Source organism: Gopherus evgoodei, chromosome 1 (genome assembly GCF_007399415.2).
Source record: "Gopherus evgoodei ecotype Sinaloan lineage chromosome 1, rGopEvg1_v1.p, whole genome shotgun sequence".
NCBI classification, from domain to species: domain Eukaryota; kingdom Metazoa; phylum Chordata; order Testudines; family Testudinidae; genus Gopherus; species Gopherus evgoodei.
The window spans coordinates 4,520,415-4,547,566 of record NC_044322.1 but is presented as its reverse complement, the minus strand read 5'-3'; the positions used below and the strand labels follow the sequence as shown (position 1 = coordinate 4,547,566).

Below are 27,152 nucleotides of genomic sequence, written 5' to 3'. Positions count from 1 at the left end.
TAAAATATAACTGTGCAAAATTTGCAAATCTAACTTTGGCCAAGGCTGTTGGTGGCAGCACTAGGATTAAACTGAAGGTGGCTCAACTATTAGTATTTGCTCTAACCACTAGGACACACTCTCTCCTGTTTAAAGAAGCAACTGTGGCTAAACAGCTACTTCAGAGGGAAATATTTGCCCACATGTGCTGGAAAGTTGCAAAAATGCCCAGTGCATGAGAAACCCCTTCGAACACAGACCCAGAGACAGTGACATTGGCACAGGGATGTTCCTATTACACCTACTGTGCTAGCGAGGCCTTTGTGCACAATTATTATGTGAACTGCAGTAACTGAGATCAGGACTGTATTGTGCCAGGTGCTGTACTACACAAAGACACAGTCCTCGCCCCAAAGAGCCTGCAATCTAAATGGACACAGTGCCGTGAGGCCTGGCAGACTGTTATCCGCCTTGTATGGCTGGGGACAGCCACACTTCAAGCTGCAGGTGTATTCCTCACTTCCCAGTGCTTTCACGTGGCGCCTGGGTAGACTAGTGTTGTTCATCAACACACTGGGGTTTGGCAGCTCTCTGCTTCGCTAGGAGCAGACGCACAGTGCTCGCTCGGCCCTGGAGCTGGGGCACGTGTGGACAGAGGAAAGGCAGCTGGCTGGCATGCTCCCTCCTTGTAAGCTGCAGTCGAGGGAAAGCTGTCTGCTGTCGCACCTGCATATGGTGGTGCAGGCGTGGCTGTTCAGAGGGGGCAGAGCCATACCGCCCGCCATAGCCACCCCCCTCCTCGTTTACAGGGCCGGCTGCACAGTCCTGCAGCTCGTTAAAACTGTGTGGGTTCAGCCACCGGCAAGAAACTGACACACACAGGCCTGGGGAGGAGCAAATCTCAGCCCAGGACGGAACACGAGAGCTGGGTTCAAAGCACTCTCGGCTGAGGGGATCTGGCTGTGGAACAAACTTCCACAGGAGATGAGACTGAGTCTGACCATCTTTGGGAAACGCTGCAGACGCTTCCTTTCCACCAAAAGTGACTCACCATACGGACACCCCTTCTATTCCCACCCCCTACCAAACTCCCTCCCCAACCACCCCACCCCAAATCCCACCCCAAGCAGAGTTTGAACCTTGAAGAGGGAAAAGTGCCAGAGACTCCATGAAGTTCACTAGGGACTCCCCTATTGCTACTGAGTTTTTGTACAAGGCGCCCAGATGCTATGGTGATGGGTGGCCGTTTAAAACCCTGAGACCGTTAGACAGCACGGACTGTCCGACCAGCAGCAGAGTGATGGGCACTGGAGGCAAAGGAGAGTGGCTGCCGCCACGTGAGGATGACCCATGAGCCACAGATTTTGGGGCCATCAGTCCCTGTGGAGCCTTGGCCACCTGCCCCCTTCCATGTTGCCCGTTTCCTCCCCCAAGGGAGAATGTTGCTCATTTCCTGCAACCTGCGCTGCTTGGACTGCCTCACATATGTTTTCCCGTCCTTGGGGGCTTCCATGGACATGTTATGGTGGTCAGAAGACCAGGCATCTTGCAACAGCTTAGTATATGGGATCATATCGCCCCCTTGTGGCTGGCTTCAGTGATTATAACAACCTGCTTCTTACATCTAACAGATCTGTCGCTTAGCTCTGTGCCAGAAACAGCGCTGAAGGTCCGGGGTTTGATCCATGCTGGTTCCTGACACCACGCCCCTCTGCATGAGGTTGTGGGGTCATTGCTTTTAAAAAGAAGAACATTAATGGAAAAAATAGGGAGAAGACTGCCCTGGGGGTCAGTTCATCTGGACATGGGTCATTCTTTGGATCCCTTGTTCTCCCATCCTCTCTGGCATGCATGGTCCAGAACTGTGGTGGAAAGCCTCGTGCCTCAGCTGAAGTCAGACTGCAGAGTTTTAATTAAAGAACAATGGCCGCAGTAAGGCAGCGCCGTCCTGCATCATCCAAACCACAGAGTCCCCCGCTGGGAGCAGCTTCCCCAGTGACGCACGGGCTTCCTGCAGCGGGATCATTTATATGCACGTGTAAACAACATGCAAAACCCCTTTGCAAAGCAGCTGTTTGTCTGAAGGTGGCTGGGTTTTATTTTTTTACTTAAATCAAAACTGCTCACAAGTCTGTAACAGATTAATGATTGTTCGGGGTGGGAGGAGGCCAGATTCTCCTCTCACTTAGGCCTTGTCTACACTCAAGAGTGCACTGGCTTCACTGAATTAGTACAAAACCCAGTGTGCACAGTCTTTTGGGGTGAAGAGTGGCTTATTTCAGTTTAGCTCAAATAATCGACTCACATCACAGGCGCTGACTCCATGGGTGCTCTGGGACTCAAGCACCCACGGAAAAAAAAAATGGTTGCTCAGCACCCACCAGCCACAGCTGCTCAGCATGGAGTCGCTGATCAGCTATTCGGCGCGGGGCCTCTGATCAGCTGTTTGGCGACTGGCAGGAGGCGCTTGGGGAGGGCTGAGATCAGCGAGCGGGCAGGCAGCCTCAGGAGAGGGGGTGGAGCAGAGGTGAAGCAGGAGCAAAGCCTCAGGGGAAGGGGCAGAGTGGGGGCAGGGTCTTGGGGGGAGTGATGGGGAGCACCCACAGGGAAAAATAAAACTCAGCTCCAGGGTCGCCCAGAGGCGGGGAAGAGGGACAATTGGTCCCAGGCCCCACAGGGGCCCCGTGAACCCTGGCCAAGCGGCGGTCCAGGTCTTCGACGGCATTTCAGCGACAGGGGGCCCTTCAGTGCTGCTGAACACGCAGAGCGACTAAAGGCCCCCCCCCCCCCCGAAATGCCGCCGAAGCCCCAGACTGCCACCGGGTGAGTACAAGTGCCGCAGCTCCCCTGCTTTGCCCCAGGCCCCCTAAATTCTCTGGGTGGCCTTGCTCAGCACCTGTATCTAACACAACATTGAAATGAGCCTTATTGGAACAAAAACAAACGTCCACACAGCTCTTTGCACCAGTTTATTTTAAAATGTGTTTTTTTTAAACTGGTTTAGTTCAACCAGTGCAACTTTCTCATGAAGGTGTCTTAACTGAAACGGGGGTGACTCTGCACCTAGACAAGCGCAGCGTAAATCTTGGCTGATCCCATCGACATTAGTGGAAAGATATAGGTGTCAAAGGAAAGGAAGATGAGCCCAAAGCTGTGGATGGCTGTCTCCTGAGCAGGAGACTGCATAGTTTCGGGACTGGCAAACTGCATTAGCAGTTGCGACACCAGTAATCTGAATTTGTATCCTCCAATGGCTGTTTGGTGGCCGATATGAAATGGGGAGCTGGGTGGAGTCCTGCTCTCGGTGGGCAGGTGTGGACAGTAGAGCCGAGAGGGAAAAGCTTTTCTCGCCCCGTGAGAATTTTCAACATTTCCAACTTTCCCCCCATTTGGAATCGGGACAAAAAATACAAATCTCAAAAATATTCGTGAACCAAAGACCCTCCCCCCAAATTGAGTTTGGGTCAATCCAACCAGTTCAGTTTGATCATTTCCAAATGTTTTGTTTCGATTTCAACCTTCTTCTAGAGAATATTTACCAACATTTCTAAGCGAAGTCGTTTCGTCTTGAAAAACAGAACCTTTCCAGTTCAACAATTGCCAAACTTTTTGTTTATTAAAAAAAAAAAAAGTTTCACGTCGGGTGTGTCTTTGAACCGATGCTGTTTCGTGAAGGGTTTCGGTTTTGATGAGACAGCGTTATTGGCAAAAAACATTGCATCAAAAAATTGCCAACCAGTTCTAGTATACGGCTAACCCCATTACAGCTAGCTGGCTCTGCTGAGGGGGTCAGAACTGGGCTGCCCGTGGAGATTTAGACTCCCTTTGTCAGAAGGTGAGACATGGAGGATCAGGCCTGGTGTTGGAGCAGTGGTAGTTGGGCCTAGTGGTTGGTGCAGAGGCAGCGAGGCCACGAACTGGAGCCAGAAGTCAAAGCTGGAGTCAGGAGTCAATAGCGGGTGTGGAACAAAGGAAGAGTAGGGCTGGGAGATAGGCAGGAGCAGGTTGAGGCCTGTGATGATTGTGACCACTCTCAGGCAGGGGAAAGTCCTGAGCCATGAAGTGACATTGGGCAGACTGAGCTGCTGTTCTTCCCGTGGGGCTTATATACCTGGCCTGATGGTCACCAGACCAGCTCCTGGTTTGTGGATTGGCTGGAGCCTAGCACAGGAATGACTCATCACCGCGTGTGGCTTAATCAGGCTCTCGGTCGGGGGTGACTCAGCACTGCACAGCCTTGCATCTGGAAGCCGTTCCCCATTGGAGAGGCCTGCAGTGGGGTGCAGGAGAAGTTTTATGTCTGTATCATTTTGTACCAAGTATCAGAGGGGTAACCATGTTAGTCTGGATCTGTAAAAGCAGCAGACAGCCCTGTGGCACCTTATAGACTAACAGACGTTTTGGAGCATGAGCTTTCGTTAGTGAATACCCACTTGGTCAGATGCACCTGTTCAATGCATTAGTTCAACATGCATCTGACGAAGTGGGTATTCACCACGAAAGCCCATGCTCCAAAACATCTGTTAGTCTATAAAGGTACCACAGGACTCTTTGCTGCTATCATTTTGTAGCTGAAGTTATGAGTACTGGCTGTATACTGTCTGTATTTCAAATTTGTGCTGTGTTTCTGGGAAAAATCCCAGACAAGTTGGTGTTAGCTCTGCCTAGCCTGCTTGATGGCCCATTAAGGACCATCAGCTACACAATTGACCCATTGATAGGAGGCAGATACGCCTTGTAACTCAGCAGGGTGTGCAGAAACTGGCCCATGTGACTGCAGACTCCATTTTGCTGTAATTTTCCACAGTAAGAGCAAAGAGGTGTTCTTACACCTGGAAGAGTCTATATAAGGCTGATGCCTCATCTCCATCCTTGTCTTCAATCCTGCTTCTTACCTCTGGAGGAACTTTGCTACAAGCTGAAGCTCTACACAAGGGACTGAATGACCCATCCCAACTGGGGATGTTCCAGAGACTTGATTTGAACCTGCAGTTTACTCCATCACTGCTACAAGCCTGAACTAAGAACTTTGCCATTACTGTATGTAACTGATTCCATTTAACCAATTCTAGCTCTCATCTCTACCTTTTTCCCTTTATGAATAAACCTTTAGATTTTAGATTCTAAAGGATTTGCAACAGCGTGATTTGTGGGTAAGATCTGATGTGTATATTGACCTGGGTCTGGGGCTTGGTCCTTTGGGATCGAGAGAACCTTTTTCTTTTATTGGGGTGTTGGTTTTCATAACCAGCCATCCCCAGGACGAGTGGGACTGGTGGTGATACTAGGAGACTGGAGCGTCTAAGGAAATTGCTTGTGGGACTTGTGGTTAGCCAGTAGGGTGATACCAAAGTCCTCTGAGTCTGGCTGGTTTGGTTTGCCTTAGAGGTGGAAAAAGCTCAGCCTTGGGCTGTGACTGCCCTGTTTGAGCAACTGGTCCTGAATTGGCACTCTCAGTTGGGTCCCGCAGAACCGCATCATCACAGCCTAGCACAGGAATGACTCATCACTGCATCTGGCTTTATCAGGCTCTCAGTCGGGGATGACTCAGCACCACACAGCCTTGCCTCTGGAAGCCGTTCCCCCATTGGAGAGGCCTGCAGTGGGGTGCAGGAGAAGTTTTCCCTGATCGTTCCCATCCCATTGGAAAAGCTTGTCAGGCTATACCTACGCTGTACTCGTCCTGGGGATAAACACAGGAGTTCATTCTCCAGGCCTCTCCAGCTGGCCCCGTTCACCTGCACCAAGTCAAGTGTCTCTTCAGCACCTCGGAGGGCAGCCCATCCAATCACCGCGACGCTCTCCAGCGCCCCATACTCCTGAAGAGTCACCCAATGCCTTTTCTACTAGCTGCCTGTCAATGCAAGGAAAGTCCTCGTAGCAAAGCCTAAGAGCTCTTGCCAGTGGGAGCAGCCCAAGGCTGGCTTGGCTCTCGCTGCAGTACGTTCACCGCTGAAATCTTCTGATGCATTGCCTGGAATGGCCAATGGCATTCTGGAAATGCTGCTTGGCAGCCAAGCTATGTGCATTAGCACAGATGTTCTTCACTGCTAGCAGACAGCAGCTATAAAGAGGTCAGATATTTCCTTGTCAGAGGCAATCAGAGCTGCCTTCCCAGCTCCTGGGCTCCATGGAGCAAGGTTAGCAGCAAGCGCAGTGGGACGGCTGGGACAGCGAGGTCTCCTAGCGGCAGCTGAACGTAACGACAGCACTTTGGGCAATGAGGAATCAAGCCCCCGAAGCAGGCTGCCATGGAAGAAATGGCCCACGACTGGAAACTGGAATGCGTCACCTTCTCAAGCCATGACAGAATCCCCTCATCACCATAGCTACTGCCTCTCGGAGAGGTGATGGATCTAGACCAGCAATGGAAGAACCCCTCTGCCACTGGAGTAAGTGTCTACATTACAGCACTCCAGCATTTCTAGTGTATGCACAGCCTAAGCACCGGGTCGTTATAATCACTGAAGCCACTCACTAGGGCAAGACGTCATAACAGGAGCTTCTGGAGCCAAAGGAAACGGAGGGTATGAAATCTTTGGGAAACCGGAACCGTTGTCAGCAGTGTCTCACCAGCATGCCTGCATCTCGCACATATCCATGTGACAGGCACTGCAAGAGTGTTACCAGCCCGGCCCCTCATGATCAAAGCCCACAGAAGGATTCCAGCTGCTGGGGAGAGGGAGGGAGCAGGAGGGAACTAGCTGGGAATTGCTGTGTGGGGCTGGGTCAGTTGCTGTGGAAGGGATCTGGGTGGTTTTTAAGGGTAAGCAGGATGCAGATGAGGAACCCCAGCGTGTGCCCCAAGCCCATCCCCTCGTGCTGAACAGAGTCAGAACAAGGTGAACCGGAGGAGATATGAGCCTGGCTTTTATCTGAGCGTGGATCTCGCACCAGTGAAGGGATTCAGAGCCACATGGATAGCCGGAGACTGTGCATACTTGTGATGTCATCCCCACATGATGGTCTCTGGGCGTTCTGATGGGTCTCTCGGCATTCCAAGGCCGTCTTGGCCTGGGGGCTCTCCGATTTGACTGAATTTGGGATGCCCCAAGTGATAGGATCCACAGGATATTCCAGGAGCCCCTCTCGGCCACTGAGCAAGCCCAAGCCAACTGCAGAGGCTGCAAAGCCAGGATCTCTTGTGGCAAGGCCCTGGTGGACTGCTCCACAACAGCAACTGAGCTGTGGCTACACACTGTGCAGGGGCAGCTTAGGATAGCTGGGAAACCTCCGCCACAGGCAGAGAGCGAGGGGCCAGCAGGCAGATCAGTGCTGCAGAGGCCAACAGACTTCACGCTGCACTGGGGTGAAGTTCGCCCCCTGTGAAGCCTAGGCACACCGGATGGGGGAGTCCCCAGCAGCCACAGAGCCACCATAGCTAGCTCCTACATCCGCCTGTCCCATCAGGAGCCATCATCACCTCCGTTGTCCTCTGGCCATAGGGGAGGGGGGAAGAAAGCCAGCTCCTCTGGCCAAGGGGCATAGAAAGTGCCCCTCCAAAAGTGGCCATTTTTAAAATTCCCGTGCATGCCCCTGCATAGAGAAGCAAATCAGATCTCAGGGCAGGATGTTGGCTTCACAAGGCAGAAGGTGGCTCAGAGAGCTCTAATCCCACACAACACCTCCCTCTAGGTTCCGCCAATACAGCGATTCCTCCTCAGCATTTAGTCACCGTGTTCTTCCTTTTGACGAGCTTTGCTCTTTGCTCTGTTCAGCCTCACCTCGCCCTTCTGGCAAAGCCTGACTCATGCCTCATTGCTGTTTTACACCCGAAAGCAGCTCCCCACCGGGTGGGATACACATTGCGGTGTGTTTTTGCAATACAGCTCCCTTAACAGTACAGGGGGAAAGCACGCCAGATCTCTTCCCAAGCTGTAGGGCTGTTTCTTAACCCAGTCTGATTCCTAAGAGTCAGCACCACTCGCCATTATCTCAAGCTGCTGATGCAAATTCTGGGCACTTCCTCCCTCCCTGATCCGCATCCTACGGGGGAGGGAAGGGCTGCTTAGCAATCATGCACCTGCTTCCTGTTCCCTTAAAGTTATATATAGGCCCAAACTGGGACCCCCTCCCCATCACCCAATCAAATGTGGTGCTTGGAGTGGGGTGGAGCTGCCTGGATCTGAACCAACTGTGTTCTGGGGTTTCCTGGACCAGGAGACACAATTTCATTGGCCCAGCCCATCTCACCAAACTCTAGGTTTGCGGCTTCCAGAGCCCCCAGTGGAGCAGCAGGTTCTGATCTCTCGACACTGATCATGGAGGCAGGGAAGGCAATAAAGTGGCAGTAAAGCAGATAGAAACAGCCGGGGGAGGTCTCGCCACCTCACTTGAGGAGGAGGGACCTGCTGCTCTGCTAAGCCAAAGAGAAGCGCAGGACCACCCATGGCTTCCACTTACTTTAAGTCCTGCTTCCCAACCCCGCAATGGCCCTGGCTCCCTACTCCATTCTGTGCACAGCGCTGTACGTGAGCATGGGAACCAGGAGCTGGATTCCTCTGCATCTGATCCCAACACAAGCTGACCTGTAAATGGGTCCAACAGAAGTCCAGCAATAAAGCGCCCCTACTCCTTTGGGAGAGGTGGCTCTGAATCCAGAGCCAGACCCATCCTTGTGACTTGGCTCTCGCCAGGGCCTCTGGGACGGCTCGTGGCATTTCTAGGAAGGTGGGTTTAGTGCAGTTTGCTCCGCAGGGTGCCCACCAGTGCCAGACCGAGAGAGGGAATGGCCTGTGCCTGCTAACAGCCATCCACAACCAGTGCCTCATTTCTGCAGGCTCCATGGGCTTCAGGTGCATGGACAGCAGCCACTGGAGTGAGTGGACGTCACAGAGACTATTCACCTCTTGTGACCCTGACTCATCTCGGGTGATCCAGGCCAGCAGTCCCTGCCTCTCATCTTTTGATCATATGGTGTCAACAGTAAATTTAAGAACGGAGCAAATGAAGCCACTTCCTGGAAGGGAACCAACCTGGCAGGGAAGAGCTGTCCAGGTTCTTCCACGGAAGAAGTGGTATTGCTGGGAAACTGGAGAAGGGGCAGCCCTCCCCTCGGCTGCAGGCGCAAAGGCAGTGAGAGGCAGTGTGGTCCTGTGGAGATTGTATTAGAGAGGGAATCAGGAGACTGGCATTCCCTTCCTAGCTCTGCCAAATGACCCATTGTATAAAAACATATGAACGGCCAGACTGGGTCAGACCCATGGTCCGTCCATCCCAGTATCCTGTCTTCCAACAGAGGCCAACGCCGGGTGCTTCAGAGGAAATGAACAGAACAGCCGATCACCAAGTGATCCATGACCTTGTTAATTAAGGCTCGAGTCATATGACCGTGAGCAAATCACTGTGCCTCAGTTTCCCCTCCCATCATCTGCCTCATTATTGAGTGTAAGCTCTTTGCAGCAGCGGCCTGTCTCTTTTTACAGCTCCTAGCACAACAGGGCCCTGAGTTTGGTTGTGGGTTCAATGTCCTATCGTAATACCAATAACAAGGGCTGCAGGCTGAATGTATCTTGTTGTTAAAGTCCCATGAGAACTTCCAGCAGGACGGAAAGCACTAAACATGATGTAAGCTGCTATTGATACTGATGGATGTGATGAACAGTTTGTAATTACCGACTGATTTATGCCTGTTTGTACGGTCTGGATTACAAACCAAGATTTCAGTGTGAGAGGAAAAAGAACAACTTTTCACTCTGTTATTGGAAAGAGAATAAACAACCCCCTTCTGTCTGAATCCATCATTACTCCAGGACACGGGAACGTTAGACTGTTCCAAGGGAGTTTATTCGTAATCAGAAAGATCTTCGAGAAGCAAGTGGAATTTCCCAGACAGCGAGTTTGCCAGGACTGTTGCTTTTGATCAGTGTCAGAAAACCAGCCGCTGAGGCGAGTGTTTGAGATGTTTTCCCTGTGAGCGCAGTTGATAGCACGTAGCCATTCTGGGGACGTCAGCGTTGCCTTCGGGAATGGAGCGCTTCCGTTTGGGCTGGAAACAGATGCGTGGCAAATGCCTACCAGGTCTTTTCCCAGCCTGAGGGTCTGTCTACTTTTGGAGCTGGAGGGGGAATTCCCAGCTCAAGGAGACACGCTAGCTCTGAGCGAGCTGGCATGCACAGTGCCTTTGGCACGGGACCTTTCTACTGCACGTACAGATGGACACAGTTAAGAGTCCATCTCTCACACGGGGGGCTAGACACTTACACGGCCCTCGTTACCACTGGATCTAAGTGCCCCGTGATCAGTAATGAACTGATTGTCATCAACCCTTCCTCCGCCCCGTGAGGTGAGGTTGCATTTCACCTTGTCTGACAGCTGGGCAAATGGAGACACAGAGCAGTGAAGGCCTGGCTTTAGGCACCTCAAATTGTGGGTGTTCAACTCGAGACATTGTACAAGGGCCCATGCCTTTAGGATCTTCCAAGCACCCACCCTCTGAAAATCAGGCCTCTTATAATCAAAACTGGATGTCTCTCTAAAAGCTACACTCCGGTTCAGCCATTATGTATTTGGTTCACTGCAGGAGTCAATGAACTACATCCTCTGGCCAGAGATACGCAGACGGTCAGACTGGATGGTCATATGGATCCCTTCTGCCCTTAGCGTCTCTATGAGGTGTTTCAAGTTGTGGCACCCCAAATCACCCATGAAAATCTTGGCTGTGAGACTGTAGCGGGGTGGTCACCCCGCTCCTGCCTGGAGGAGAAAAAACAGCCCTGGAGAGGGCTATGGCTGGGGAAAGACTGATTGGGGAAGCAGCTTCAGGGGCTACAGAGGGGCTGCTAGGCTGGAGCTCAGAGAGTCTCTCTCTAGAGTTGAGAGGGCTGGGCCTGGCTGCTGGGAGCTGAGCAGGGGACCTGGACTGGAGCAGGGCTGGGAGAAGGCCAGAGGAGCTGGGGAGCTCTGGCCTGGAAAACCCCCAGGCTGCAGGCCTTGCTAAAGGCCGGAAAAGGTACTGGGTTGCAGAGGGCAGCTCATGGATAGGCAGAGGCAGCAGGTCCAAACCCTCCTTGCCGATGATGAGTGGCAATTACACTGCAGTCCGCCCCTGCGAGCGGGGTCTAGATGGGGACTGGCAGTAGCCAAGGACTGAGATGAGGTGGGGATAGGGGGTTCCCCGGGGAGGGGAGACCCAGCGAGACTGCGGGGTACTGCAGGGGGCAGAACCCCGAGAGAAGGGGCACCAGGGTCCAGGAGGGACACGGGGGCCAGCGACAAGGCGAGACACCGGCCTGCAGAGGGCACTCCTGAGACGACAGAGCTAATTCCCAGGACGACCAGCAGGAGGCGCCGCCGGGTGAGTTGTCACCACGCTACAGAGCCTTACACTACCCAATGGAGTGATGCCTGAACAAGCAGTCAGTTTACAGCAGAGCTTGTGGTTGCAAATTCCCTTAGCAGACATGACGCTGAACATGCTCCACGCCAGCCTACACTGCCTGCTCCCTCCTAGTCAGCTAACAGAGCCTGGGCCAGTCACTGGCTGTGCTGCTGTGGAGGTGTCTGTGGCATGGGACAGAACCGAAAGCCACTAACTCATTCCACGTGGGTCCCTGAGCAAACAGCCTCTGCCAGGGAAAAGGCAGAGCCACGGAGGACAAGGAGGAGAGAGAGAGAGAGGGTGCCAAAGGGCGTGAGTGAAAGACCAAGGGGAACAAATTGAAAGCACAATGAAGAGGGCTGCCCGGATGCCCCATAAGTGGTTTCATGGCTCTCGCTGGGCTGGAGCCTGGGGAATAGCTTTTCGTTAATGAACAAATTTCCTTGAAGCAAGAAAGAATCGCTCAGCGTTATTCTCTCCCTTTTTATTGTTTTGGCCCATCTAGCCACAAGCCACAATCCATACCTCTGAGCGTTCGGAGCGGGGCGGGTGTCCTTAAAGGTGCATGCTCAACCTTCTGGTAATCCATGAAACCACTGGATCATGCTGCCAAGATGCTTAGCAAAATCTTGCTCTGGGTGGCTTGCAGCCAGCTTGCAAGGAGCAATGGCTGGAGGGACCCACAAACCACTGGGTCCTAAAACGACGTCTCTTCTCTTGGTGAAGCCTTGCTAGGAGATTTTATTCCTCAAGCCCATACAAGTCCAGAGATCTGATGGATACCAGTCTCTCTGTCCATGATCGCGTACACAAGCTGAATGCAGCTAGAGATCTGTGATCCCATCCCTGAACAAGGAAGCAGGAGCTCTTGAATTCTAATCTCAGCTCTAACAGGGACTTGCCCCTGTGACCTCAGATAAGGCACATAACTGCTCTGTGCCTCAGTTTCTCCATGTGGATAATACTGTAATGATGTAGTGTCATGGAGTCACTGGTCCGATGCTCTGGAACTGCTCCAAAAGAAGCCAGTCAGGGCTCAGGTGGACTCGCTGCGGGAAGCGCACAGTGAAGGGGGACGCTGAATGCTCTGAGGTCAGACACAAGAAAGCCGAAGCTACGGAGGGTTTTTGCCCTGGTAACAGTGGCATCAGCCATAGCTTACGTGCAGGCAGCTGGGCAGCCTCACCTGCCCTGAGCGCCACAGGAAAAGTCACACACCCAATTCCCACCACGTAGGCACTGGTGCAGTACACAGGGAAACTGAGATGCAGACAGTATTAGTACAGGACAGTCAGACTCACATGCAACATAACAAAGGGGAAAACCCCACCTCGTCACCCCTGGTTAGCGTGTATGTGTCACGGTGCCCTCTCCAGTGCGTGGGTGTCTCACAGGCCCTAGATAGCTAACCACTAATGGCCAGATTCTCCTTCAGCTCAAGTTGTAGCAACTGATGATTAAGGGTTTGGTTCCTCCCTGTCACCATGACATTCCAAGGAGCCAGGCTTGTTTCATCTCACTGCAAAGCCCCTGGGTGGTGATGGCTTTGTTACAGAACATCCTTCATCCACAGAGGTGTGAAGCATTAACAGGTGCAGGCTGGGGACATGCTTTGAAGATGGATAGTGGTGGTGTTGTTTAATAAAGCAAAGAACAATGTGAGCAGAGTATTGGGAAGGCTCCCCTTAAGATTCAGTCAATCGGGCTGTCAAACGGCCTCCCGTGGGAAGGAGCAGAAGCGTCGTTGCATTGCATCGTTCAGCGCTGGACTGGCAATAATCAGGGTCTTGCATCTGTGCAGCACTTTTCATCCGAGTGGGTCTCAAAGCACTTGCCAAAGGGCTTGTGCCAATGACCGGGAGAAATATCAGAATCGCTTCAACCAGCCCTGGGGCTGCCAAGGCGTCTGGGTTCAGTCCGCGGGAGTGGAAGGGAAGAACCGGATAACCCTCTCCGCCTGACGGGAGCCTCAGGAGTGCCAGGTGCCTCCAAGTATTTCAAAACCAAAACAACAATCTCCCTCTTTCTTCCTTCCCGGGCTGGAGCATAACAGCGTGATGAGCGGTGAGGCGGCTGGGCGTGCGGAAGCATGTGAAGGACGAGGCAGCTAAGGCGAAGGGATGAGCTTGCACAATGGGAGGTCCACAGTCCTCATATGAGCAGCGCCCCTCATCCTTCAGCTGCTCCTCACCCAGGGACTGACTTGGGCCAGGCACTGGGCAAGCTGGGGTGGGGGGGCAGTGCTGGGTGCTACCTATGTACTGAGGGCACTTGGGCCCGTGCCCTTTTACCAGCACTCCCAACGGCTTCCTTCAGATGTTGGACGACATGGAGGAGAGGCCTGAGCCTTGTGGAATGCTGGAGGCAAAGGAACACAGCGACCCTGGAGGTTTTGTTGGAGAGAAAGGGCCTTAACCATGTCAGGCCGTTTCCATTCATCCCTGCAGCTCCTAGGAGGCAGGGAATCTGGGTGATTGGCAGCAGATCAAATGCCACAGACTGGGCTGGTATGACTAGCATGGACGAACTGCCCTTGCAACAGGCAGGACGAGCCCATATTTGACCATCCCACCCAGTAGCTTCCCCAAATCGCAGCTCTGAAACAATGTTGGACAATGGGTTTAGTTGGGGATTGGTCCTACTTTGAGCAGGGGGTTGGACTAGATACATCCTGAGGTCCCTTCCAACCCTGATATTCTATGAATGCAACCGTAACTTTGTCTCAGGGAGAGACAGACAGAGACACAGGCTCTGCTTGGCCTCCCAGCCAGCATGGGTGGTGGCTTGGGCTAGCCACCTGAGTTTGGACTAAGGGGATGGCCAGGTGTGGACTCAGGTGGGTAGCCTGTGCCCCAACATCCAGACTGCTATTTTTAGCACCCATCTGTCTAGCCAGGCTGGGAGACATGCTCTCCGTGTAGTATAGACAGACCCGCCCAGTCCTTGTAGTCACAGTGATGGGCAGGGCATGGCAAGCAAGGATGGGCAGATGGCTCCAACCCCTAGATCAGATGCTGGGCACCCTCAAACACTGAGGTATCCTGAGTCTGAAATTTAAGAACATGAGAACAGCCAGAGGGGGTCAGACCAATGGTCCATCTAGCCCAGGATACTGTCTCTGACAGGGGTCAGCACCAGGTGCTTCAGAGGGAATGAACAGAACAGGGTAATTTCCAGTGATCCATCCTCTGTCATACAGTCCCAGCTTCTGGCAGTCAGAGGCTAGAGACACCCAGAGCATGAGGCTAGGCCCTGACCATCTTGGCTAATAGCCACTGACAGGCCCTCGAATAGTTTCCATGTAAGACCTGAGGCTACGTAAAATAGGAGCAGAAATTAACTCAGGTTATTTTTTTTGCTAATTGGCCTCTCTCTGGCTATGCGGTCAAGTGGCTCAGAAATAAATCCAGCTGGGCAGCCTAAGTCTTCCCCAGAACAGGAAATCACTACCATCGTTTTCGCTCCTGCAAAATCCCTTTCCTAGTTTGGTTTTCCTCACCATCACTTTGTGCATGAGTTGTGCCGTAACCTGGAGAGGCTGGGTTGTGCAAAGGAATATTAGAAGGCCGAAATGGGTGATGATGATGATAATAAATAATAATAATAACTCTCCAGCTCTTATATAACTACACTTTTCATCCGTGGCTCTCAAAGTCCTTTCTAAGGAGGTCACTATCACTATTTTACAGATGGGGAAACTGAGGCACAAAGTAGGGAAGTGACTTGCTCAAGTGCACCAGTCAGGCCAGAACCAGGGATAGATGCCAAATCTCCTGAGTCTAGGCCAGAGCACTGTCCCCACGCCACACTGGCTAGGCTGTGCAGATTGGTGACGAAAGGACATACGATTATGAGTCTCTAAGGATGAGACGAGTGAATATCAAGGAGTGAAAGGAATCGTGTAGGGGGTTCAACAGAGCATAATTTAAAGGTCTAGGCTGAACAGGTCAGACAGACACCTGACAGGGGTAATGTAGGTTTACTCGGTCCTGCCTCAGTGCAGGGGACTGGACATGATGACTTTGTGCACTCTTTTCAGCAGCGGAATAGTCTCCCAAGGGAAGAATGGACAAAGGCAGTGGAGAATTAGAGACAGTGCCACGCTGGCCGGAGAGTGGACTGAGTATACGACACCCTTTTCTGCCTCTGAGTCCGTTGGGTCAATCTGTGATCAAGTCAAATTCAACCCTGACTCCTCAGACAACAACAGTTCCACACGCTTCCACAGCTGGCCTTGCAGGGCCAGACAGAGTTGCCAGTTCCCCTAATGGTTGTTCACATTCCATGTGCTAGCTAAGGCACACATGTGCCAGCCGCAGGGTCTGACCTCCTCTCTGACAATGCCTCAATGTGTGGCCCTGGGTAGGTCATTTCACTGCTCGGACCCTTGGTTGTCTCAATAAACTGGTTAATACATGTGTCACCCACAGCCTTCTCTTGTCCAGCTGTGTGCTATTGGCCCTATAGTGCTAGGAGATTCTCCTTTAGCTCACGTGGCAGGAGCTTGAGCTTTTTGGAACAGGAAGGCCTGGTTTCTAGCCCAACATCTGTTGCTAAACTCTGAGTCATTATGGTGTCCAGTATACTGATGACCATGATGTCCTAGGTGACTGCAAATTAGTTATGCTATTTCATCTGAATCATATGACCATAAGAGTGGCCATACTTGGTCAGACCAATGGTTCATCTAGTCTGGTATCCTGTCTTCCAACAGTAGCCAGTGCCAGGTGCTTCAGAGGGAATGAAGAGAACAAGCAATCCTTGAGTGATCCATCTCCTGTCGTCCACTCCAAGCTTCCAGCAGTCAGAGGCTAGGGACACTCAGAGCATCTGGTTGCATCCCTGCTCATCCTGGCTAATAGCCATTGATGGACCTGGCCTCCAAGAACTTATCTGATTATTTTTTTAACCTACTTACAGTTTGGGGCTTCACAAAGTCCCCTGGCAGTGAGTTCCACAGAATGACTGCACTGAGTGAAGAAATACTTCCGTTTGTTTGTTTCACACCTACTGCCTATTAATGTCATTTGGTGACCCCTAGTTCTTGAGTTATGGGAAAGAATAACATTTCCTTCTTCACTTTCTCCGCACGTCACGATTTTATAGACCTCTCTCATATCCCCCCATTAGTCATCTCTTTTCCACGCTGAATAGTCCCAGTCTTATTAATTTCTTCTCATATGGAAGCCGTTCCATACTCCTCATCATTTTTACTGCCCTTCTCTGTACCTTTTTCAGTTCCAATAGATCTTTTTTTATCCACATTTAAATTCATCTGCCATTTTATTGCCCAGAAAGTGGCTGCCAGGTCCTAGCAGCCCCTAGGTGCATGGGTGGCCAGAAAGGATCCGTGCGCTGCCCTCACGCCTGCAGGTGCCGCCCCCTCAGCTCTCATTGATTGTGGTTCCCAGCCAATGGGAGCTGCAGAACTGGCACTGGGGCAGGGGCAGCGTGCAGAGCCTCCCTAGCTGCCCATGCACTTAGGGGACACAAGGACCTGGTGACCACTTCTGGGAGCCGCATGGAGTCAGGGCAGGCTGGGAGCCGGCCTTAGCCCCAGGACCCTGCTGTGCTGCCAAACAGACTTTTAACGGCCCAGTTAGCAATGCCGACTGAAACCGCCAGCCGGTGGAAAACTGGATGCCTGGTAACCCTAGCCACAGTTCTGAAAGGGTCTGTTTTCCTTTGCATTTCACTTTATGGTTTGCGCTACCCACTGCTCCAGACCAGCCATCTCAGCCAAGCACTGGTGACTCTGCTGGGACACTATGACCTCTGCAGGAGTGAAAAAGCCTATGCTTGCAGTGTCCCAGTTGGATCCATCAAGCTTCCTCCTACTGTCAAATTCAGTCGGATGAGGTCCTGCAGTAAGAGCACTGGAGCCGCGCGTCACCCTGCTATTTTGCTCCAGCAGTGGCAGTACATTCCCTGGGCCTTGCAGAAACACGCACCCTTCACCGCGGCTTTGCTGAGCAGAAAGCGCACAGCGGGCCCTTTCGACAGACGGGATTTTCTGTTTGCAGCCTAAGCCCTTTACAGACGGAAACTAATGAAGTGCACGGTGGGATCATGAAGGGGAGCTCGAGCTCGAGAATTGCGTCGTGCTGGCAAAAAGGCCACCCAGTGTCAGAATAAACCCCAGACTATCAGTCAGATATTTACGATGCAATTAAAAGCTTTGCTGCTGAATAGACCAGGCAGATGCACCAGATGCACTGCAAAATATGACCAGGTATGCTCAGTTAGAATATACCTGCAGTGCAATGGAATGCGCTAAGTGGGTGCTGGTAGAACACACCTGCAGTGGTACTAAATAGACCAGGTATGCTCAGGTAACACATTGGCTGTGCTGCCAATGTATCAGGCACAATCCAGCTTTCTCTGAGAGGCAGCTCAGTGGTGGGAGAAGGTGCGGCACTGAATGGGTTAAAAAGCAAATGGCCCAGCCCTCGTTGGCCAGGGGTGTGATGTCAGGGGGCGAAATGCAGCATTCCGTGAGGCATGCAGACCCGCGGGTAGGAAAGCCGGTACCTGTACTTGTAGGCTGCCGTCTCGTTACCACTGAGAAGCAAGGCAGAAAACAGCATGGTCAAAACCTCTCCAAACAAGGATTAGTAAAAGGTCAGACAATTCCCCATCAATCACACTGACCCATGCCATTGGGACTCCGAATGCGCCACAGATCCAAGAGGCAATGTACAAAGACACGTAAAAGCAATCACCGGAGAATAATAGGCTCTCTCCATGCCCATCCCCAACCCCACATCTGAGCAGCTGGGTTATGCTGACAGACCCTCCAGAGACAAGGAAGGACAGCGGCCACATTTACAAACATGGAAACTGAGGCACAGAGAGCGCACGGAACTGGCCTGAGGTACCCACAGAAAGTCTGAGACACAGCTGGGAATTGGACCCTGCTTTCCATCCAGTGCCTAAACCACACGGCCCATCTTCTTCCTTGGAACCCACTCAATGCTAGCCTGGAGCGGCCAGGCCTCTGAACAGCTCTTGTAACAGGCTGCAGAGGCTTTCCCCTCGAGTCCCAGCTCAGCTCCAGGAACGGACAAGCCATTGCTATAGGACAGGGCAACTGTTCACCGACTTGTATGAAAGGAGCTGCCCAGCCCCCGTTCCCAGTGGGGAGGGGTGTAAAGATCTGCACAGCCTGGGACAGCTGATGGTCCCATGGTACCTGAGGGGGCAAGGGACAGCTGCAGCCAGGGAGCCCTGCGGAGATGGGCGCTGCAGGAAGCATCTCTCGAAGGACCCATAATGAGAGCACCTGCAGCCCTCTGACTGCCCAAACACACTAGTTAACCCCAGGAAGGTATCTGGGCAATCACACTGTCATAACTATAAAGGGAAGGGTAACAACCCTCCTGAGTATAATACTATAAAATCCCTCCTGGCCAGAGACACCAAAATCCTTTTACCTGTAAAGGGTTAAGAAGCTCAAGTAACCTGGATGACACCTGACCCAAAGGACCAATAAGGAGACAAGATACTTTCAAATCTTGGTGGGGGAAAGCTTTTGTTTGTGTACTCTTTGTTTTAGGGATTGTTCGCTCTTGGGACTAAGAGGGACTGAACATCAGTCCAGGCTCTCCAAATCTTTCTGAACCAGTCTCTCATATTCCAAACTTGTAAGTAACAGCCAGGCAAGGCATGTTAGGTTTATCTTTGTTTTCTCAACTTGTAAATGTTCCTTTTGCTAAAGGATTTACCACTGTTTGCTGTAACTTTGAACCTAAGGCTAGAGGGGGTTCCTCTGGGCTACATGAATCTGATTACCCTGTAAAGTTATTTTCCATCCTGATTTTATAGAGATGATTTTACCTTTCTTTCTTTAATTAAAAGCCTTCTTTTTAAGAACCTGATTGATTTTTCCTTGTTTTAAGATTCAGGGGGGTTGGATCGGTGTTCACCAGGGACTTGGTGGAGAAGTCTCCCAAGGCTACCCAGAGAAGGGTTATAGTACTTGGGAGGGAAATATTTTAGGAGGGAGGAAGACAGAGTTTCCCAAATGACTCATAAATAATTTGGGTGGTGCCAGCAAAACCAGATCTAAGCTGGTTAGTTAAGCTTAGAGGTTCTCATGCGGGTCCCCACATCTGTATCCTACAGTTCAGAGTGGGGAAGGAACCTTGGCGCACACAGACTTCTGGCCTGCTGTGACTGCAGACTTCACCTTGTCTCCCGATTGCCAGTCTCCGACCGTGACTCCAGCCTGGGACTATCTCTGATCTCTCATTTCTGAACCCAGCCCGACTCTGAACCTGCCTCTAGTGATTTCTCTGACCGCTGCTCACCGCCTACCCCAGCCCAGCTGTGACCGTTAGGCCAGACTGCCTGCACCCCGGTCCCGTAGAAGAGGTCCCCATCAGAAAAGATCACAATTGCACCTACATTGGCATTCAGCAGAGCTACCAGGGGCCATATAAGCCTGGGTAGCAAACCTCCCAGTGCTGCACTCATTGAATGAAGTTGGGAGCAGTTTACCACTGACTTCAATAGGAACAGGGACATCTCCCCTCCTCTCCCGCAGATAATCTTGGTGCTCATTATGCAGACAGAGCTTCATTGACACAGCACAGCAAAACGGAGACACTTCTGCTGCTTAGGAGCAACTTGCTATTCAAAAAGCTTCCTGATAATGGCATCTCGAGTTAACGTGAACACGTAGGAAGGAAAAAGGGAAGGTGAGAGAAAGAAAAGCCAGCAGAGGGATCTATGGAACCATCGGCCACACAAATGCCAGGAAAGGGTATTTTTGTATGAACCAGTGCTAGCGAGAACAAAGAGGAAACAATCAAAGGAAGAAGACGACAGCCGTTGAAATACACCCTCTCTGCTCCTTTCGGATGTGACAGCCAGCGAGAGGAAGGGCGGGATGCGGCACAATGACGTGACGATCCAGGAGGCAGCACCGACTTCAGGCTGTGTAAACCAGCCATGGAAATTCGTTCCTAAATCCACGCACGCAAGGACACACACACGGTGCATTTCAAAAGAGCCTGGCCGTTGTTCAGAAAACAACTGAATGACTTAATGACGGTTGGCGACCAAAGAGCAGGCAGTGCACACTCTGAAATTAGAGAGCATCCCAGATTCCCAGTGCTATCCCCTGGCCAGATACAATCTCTCAGACACTGATGTCAGTCTGGTTACTTCAAATACACACTGGGGTTGATGAGCTCAGGGGAATATTAGCATGCAACAGCGGATGGGTCCAGAAACAGCTGCCCAGCATTCCCTCTAAGAGCCCGGAATCATTCCCCATTGACTTCAATGGGCTTTGATCAGGCCCAGTGTAAATTTCTGGCTGGAGAAAGGTGCTGGATCCACAGCCCTGGAGACCTGAGCTTTCTGCCTTCAAGCTCCACTGTGCAACCTGCACTTCTCCCACATCGGCCCCTGCCAACGGGCTCAGCGCTGACCTGGCAGGACCCCTCGCTGGGTGCGGGGGAGATCGGTCTCCAGCCTTATTCAGACTGGAGCTGACAGGGTGAAAAATTACTCACTTTGTTTTTCCATCTTTACTTGCATTTCTCGGCTGCCAGTGAACCAGAACAAATCTCGGCACTGAGCCTGCCGGGGCCGGCTGCTGCCGTGGGAACACTTGGCCTTTGGGAACCAGGCAGGGCTCAATGTCTTTTCCATAGGACACTGAAGAACCATCAAATGGAAAGGTTCTACTGGGCCCAAAAGGAACTAAAGTGGTGGGCGGTTTTGCAGAGCAGTGTGGGCCAGTGTGTAAGGCACTGAGAGTCAGGAGACCTGGGTTTCATTCCTGCTACAGTCATTAACCTGCTGGGTGACCTTGGGTAAGTCACGTCCCCGTTCTGTGCCTCAGTTTCCCCCACGCCCTTTGTCTTGTCTATTTAGACTGGAAGGCCCTTGGGGAAAGGACTGTCTCTCCCTAGGTGTTTGCCAGCACTTAGTACAAATAAGCTGATCATGGCTGAAGCTACTGCAATACTCTCCAAGCCTCATAACTCACAGCCCACTTTATAGCCTGCCTCCACCCCTCCGTCCGCATGCTGCCCTGGGCTGTATCCCCCTGCTTGACAGAGCTTCCCATTCTTCCTCCAGACGTCAACTCACTTTTCCCAGAATGCCCTCCTTCGCCCCATGTCTTCTGACTTGTCTGCACAGAAACACCAGTGACAGCCAGGAGTTATCAGCTCCTGGGAACGGCCTCCTCCTGTTAGGCCTTCCCAAGTCCTAGAGACACTCTCCTCCACTGGGGAAGCCGGCCAGTATGAGAAGCAGCCAGGTGAGGAGGACAAGGGGAAGAGAGATGGATGAAGGGATCTGTGCCACGTGGAAGGCACATGGGAGGCTGTTACAGATCCGGCTCTGATAAGATTTCCTCCCCCAGGCCAACACATGGAAGGCTGTTACAAGCCTGCTCTGTTCGGGTGCTGCATGCTAGGAGGCCTGTGAGATAGAGAGGAAAGCATTAACAGAGGGGTGAGGAGAGGAGGGGAATGTGACCAGCTGGGCCGAGCACAGGTCTGGGAGCCAGGATCCAGCCTCTGACGATGACTCATATCTCTAACCTGAGGCAGATGCTGAACTGCTCTGCCTTGCTTTCCCACATCTGTCAAACAGGGATAATTTTACAACCCCCTTCCCATCACAGTGTTATTTAGCTAAGACGGGGGAAGGCTTTGCTTGCATCAAGTGCCAAATGAGTGGTGCAGAGTGTGATTAAACACACATGGGACAAAATGGCCAGAGAAATCCTCAGTGGAAGGCACAAGAGATCACCTGAGACAGGAGGGCTCACACTTGTGTGCCTCAGCAACTCCCTCCCAGGAAGCAGGCAGTAAGGTCAGGACTAAAAAAACCCCTTTTCATATGGACTTCACCTTCAACTCTGCTCCATCATGGACCCTCCGTGGCTGCTCCCAGTTCTGTGCTGTAGGATAGTCGACCCAACCGGTCCCTGAGTCAAAGCAATGACAAGCACGTCTTGATTGTCCTCGATCTATCCTGAGCAGCTCGCCACAAGCACCTGTGTATTTCTGACTTTGACGAGAACACGCACTTTGCTCCGGTCCACTTTTCTTTTCTATTACAACAGCCCTTAGGTCTTGTCTGGCGCAGCACGAAATCCCCTGCCAACGGGATACGGGGCCATGGTGCAAGCAGTGAGGGGCTCGGGACATTTTGTGTCTGTGGATGGTTGGTGAAAAGTGCCAGAGCAAGAGCTCTGCGGAGTGGAGAGAGAACGCATGGTGGGTAGCAGCAGGGTGAATGTCCCATATGTTGCCCCAGCCAATGTGTCTCAGCTGGGAGCCCAACCCCAGCAGCTGCCAACCTCTCCAGGGGAATCCCGAGCCTCCTTAACGCCCACTAATGGTGCACCTTGCCAGCCTAGGCCCTCGGCCAGAACGTTCAACCTCTAGGGCAGAGGGGTGGGGACCATTAATGCCAATAAGCCACTTTCACACCCTCCCAATCCTGGGGCCAGTCTGGCTGCCCAGGGGTTTTGGCAGCTGGAGATCACCAGAGTATGGGGCTGGACATGCCCCCACCCTTCTCCCAGCCGCACCTCTGTTCCAGCAGTGAGGACCAGTGAGACAGGAGCTACCTGTGCATTACCCAAGGATTCTCCTGCACTGGGGCCAGGCTTGCACTGCACTGCCAGAACAGTGGAGCTGGGGTTTGGCCTCAAGCTGCTGTCTCCAGTGACTATCCGCGTGACACGCTGCTAATTGGGGGGGTTCCCCGAGTCAGCCTCCTCTCCTAACCCAGCCACCTGGGGGAAAGAGGCGCAGTGAGAGCAGCTGTGCATTAGGCAGCATATGCCCACCTTACTGGGAGCATCCATCTGTGAGGCAGCACCCAGCTTTCACCTTCTTAATCCCCTGGTTGTTGGAAACCTAACTGGAAAGATCTTTGCAGCACAGTGAAGATTTGCTGCTCTTGCTAATGGAACAAATGCCTGCCCCAAAGCTGCATCTTGCATATGGTGACACACACCAGGCGGCTTTCGAAAGCATGTGACCTGCTGACCAGTCGCTCTTGCTTTTTAACGTGAAATTGCCTGGAAGGGATGTGCAATGAGAGACAGTGCTGGATGCACAGAATTTAAGGCACAGGGCTCGGAGGGGTTAGGAGACCTGGGTTTAGAAATCACTGGGAAGTCCCATAACTTCTCTGAGCCTCAGTTTCTCCATTAGTAAAAGAGGGATACTGACAGCAACTCTACACTAGGTTGGTGGAAGGTTCAAATTGAATGGCTGATACTAAGGAATGGAGTGATTAATCGGACACAATAGTCTTCGTCTGAGCGACTGTTACTGTTACTGTGCGCTGTTCAATAGCTGCTGCGTTCCACCCAAGCGACGGCTGCATTTCAGTAGAATGACAAAATGATTTCTATACATTGTGAACGAATGCAGCTGGGGCTCGACCCTCTCTAGGGGGAGGAGGGGAGCCACACCGGCTCACTACATCCTGGTGGGTCCGGGGAAATAGTCCGGCAGCCCTCGCGCAATTGCCTGCTCCGCGGGGCAAGGTGGCTCAGGCCCAGGGCAGGGCTGAGCAACACAACCCGTTCGGCCCTGGCCCTCGGTCAAGGCAAGGCAACAAACACTGAGTCAGTAGCTACTAGCAGTTAAGGCCCTGGCCCTCAGTCAGAGTGGGGCAGCGAACACTGAGACAGTAGCTCAGGCCCTTGGGCAGAGCTGAGCAACACTAGCAGTTCTAATAGGCTTTGGCCTCCCTAGGCCAGGGAGAGGGGGATACTGCCACCCAGCTCCTGGGTCAGATGCAGGCCCTCCCACTCCACTGCGTCCCAGCCCGGGGCCTCTAGCAGCGGCTGAAGATCCGCTGGAGTCAGTGGGGATCCTGGCCGCAACACACTGACATAGGCTCTGGTAGTGCTGCACCCAGACTGGGGTCGGCTGCCCCCGGGCCATTTCCGTACTCCCCCTCGGGGCCTATCTGGGTCCTGACGGCCTCGGCGGGGTCAAGGAGCATGGGCTTGTCGCTGCCGGGGCTGGGTGGCAGGTCCGGCAACTCCTCCGGAAAGTCGGCCCAGGGTAGCTCTGGCAGCTCCTCCGGGTAGTGGGCGCGGGGGAGCTCAGGCCAGCCTGGGCGGCTGCCCTGGGTCACAGGGGGTTCCCAGTCTTGAGCTCCCTGAGGGACGTCTGGTCTCTCCGGCTGCTGGGGCCTGACTGAGCTCTAAGGGCCGGCTTTTATAGTTCCTGGTCACCGCCTGACCCTCTGAGGGGCGGTCTCAGAGCTCCGTAGCTCTGCCCACTCTGGCCTCTGGCTGGGCTCTTCCTCCTCTGGCCAGGAGGGGTGACACACCGGATCACTATATACATATACACAGGATTAAACAAAGACTGTGAATGGCTTGCCAACTACAAAATCAGTTTCTCCTCCCTTGGTTTTCACACCTCAACTGCTAGAACAGGGCCTCATCCTCCCTGACTGAACTAACCTCGTTATCTCTAGCTTGCCTGCAAATATATACCTGCCCCTGGAAATTTCCACTACATGCATCTGACGAAGTGGGTATTCACCCACGAAAGCTTATGCTCCAAAAAGTCTGTTAAGTCTATAAGGCGCCACAGCATTCTTTGCTGCTTTTACATATACACATGCACACAAGGTCAAATTCAGATCTGGAGAAACTCCATTGACTTGAAGAGCATTTCAGCTGCTTGTGCCAGATCTGAATGTGGCCCATCAGTTGTACAATCCATTAGCAAACACTTTGGGATCCGTGGGAGTGAAAGGTAATACTGTAGCTGCAGGAGTATTCAGTCAGAGTTTGAGCCCCTAGACTCCTTTATTGCAGTAACCACGGGCATGTCTACATGGGGAAGTTAGCGTGGAGTGAGCCAAGGTGTGCATTCACAGCAGACTAGCTACTCCTCACTAACTCCCAATGTCCACACTCCTACTGCATGGTGAGTGCCCTCAGGCAGGTTAGCTTAATACGCTTCTCAAGTGCACTCAGCTAATGTGCACAAATGCACGCTTAGTTCACAGTAAGTGTGTCCACACGGGGAGTTAGTGCAGAGGAGCTAGTGCGCACCAGTTACTATGGGCTTATAAACCCTAAGGCATTGTCTTCACTGGGAAAAACAGTGTGTTCTCAACTCAAGGTAAAAGTCTCGGGCAGACCAGGCAGTTAGTGGTTTTCACACTAAGGTCATGTCTACATTACAATATTACATCGACCTAATGTACACAACAGTTATAAAATTGCTTGTGTGGGTGCACACTTGGCAGCAGTGCGCGTCCATGCCAGGAGGGCTTATGTCGGTTGTATTGTCAGCATGGGGCATTGTGGGTTGGCTTCTGACAGCCAGTAACAGTCGATGTAAGTGATGCAGTGTATACGCTTGGAGAGGTGGTATTAGTAAATCGGCGTAGGGAGGCCCTTATGTCAAAAATTTAATTGCAGACACTTCCACGGCTTGGTCGACGCAAGGCAGCTTATGTCACCCCTAACCCTGCAGTACAGACCAGGCCTAATTAGCAGGTGAGTTAAAGCTTCAGTTTCCCGATAGGCTTGAATACGGGTGAGAACTACAAACTGCCTTGTAACCACTAGGGTATTAATGCAAGCTCAGAACACACCTTTTTTCTCGGGAAGACGCAGCCGAAGAGAGCCGCTTGGGGTCTGATTTCCAGAACCTCGGAGCACTCACAAGCCCAGTGGAAGTCAGTGGGAGCTGGGCCCACCCAGAAAGTCTGAAAACCAGGCTGTCAGAAACTTATGCTCTACTCTTCTATGTGTAGACAAGGAACTCAGTTCTCCTCTGTGGCAGGAAGGATGGCCCAGGGGTTATGGTGCTCAACTAGGACCGGGGAGTCCTGGGTTGGACATTTCTCCACTCAATGTCACAAGGTCTAACTGATTTGGGAGCCTAAGGTCCATTTACTTTTGGTAAGACTGAGGCTCCTAAGTCAGTTAGGCATTGCAGCACTTAGCAAAGCGACACCTAAATACCTTTAAAGATGTGGGTCTTAGTCTCATTGTGCCAGGGAACCCATCTGTACCACCCGAATAGCAGCGCTGCCCTAGCTCACAGAGGTGGGCAGGATAAATACATTAAATATTGAGGGGTGCTCAGACACTACAGCCCTGCAAACCATAGAAGTACCTCAAATAGATAGTTACACTGGTACAACTGCTCAGGGACTCGGACTCCAAACACAGAGCACAAAGATGGTCTCTGCCCCAGAGACATAGCAGCCTAAGTGCTGGATCGACAGCGGTATAACTGACCACTTAAAACTAGGTCTGAACTGTACAGCCGTCCACCAGGAATATTCTACAGGGATAGCTCCCAGCTGTGATCATGGAGACACCTGCAAACACATCCACCCCCATCCAAGAGGGAGACTGGAAAGCAGGAGATCTGAAAAGATCTTCATCTCATTGTGCTTCCTGATTTATAATGCTATTAACTTTCTCCCCTGGCATTAGGCCACAAATAATGGTTTGTCCTTGGATAATCCGTGCTTGTGTTTCAATTCTAGTAATGCCATCTTGGAAGATTATCTCCTGCACTTCAGGCAGGGGAAACAATTAACATAAAGTGCAGCAAGTTTGCTGGGCTCTCTCAAAAGAACATTGTCTTCCAGATGCTTACAAAGGGGGGATGTGTGCGTACTATCATTCCCACAGCAGCTCTGAACAGGGATCATGGGAGGGTGATTGTGAAAGAACAAAGCTATAGTGTTGGAAACACACCCAAGTAAGCGCCTGTGACCCCCGTCTCAGCATAAATGTCTCCTCTGTGCCCTCACAGCTTCAGCTTTTAACAGCTTGCAGATCTAAGAGGCTGACCCTGCAAACTCTTGCTGACGTCTTTCC

The 27,152-nt window shown here is 52.1% G+C and overlaps 1 protein-coding gene across 1 annotated transcript in view; it reads right to left on the bottom strand.

Moving 5' to 3' along the window:
- LOC115648244 (beta-arrestin-1-like) overlaps positions 1-27,152 on the bottom strand; it is a 148,955-nt gene that overhangs the window by 77,559 nt on the left and 44,244 nt on the right. The window contains exon 2 of the mRNA XM_030555559.1: positions 17,831-17,860. Coding sequence (XP_030411419.1) covers positions 17,831-17,860 — 30 coding nt within the window. The remainder of the gene's footprint in view (positions 1-17,830; positions 17,861-27,152) is intronic.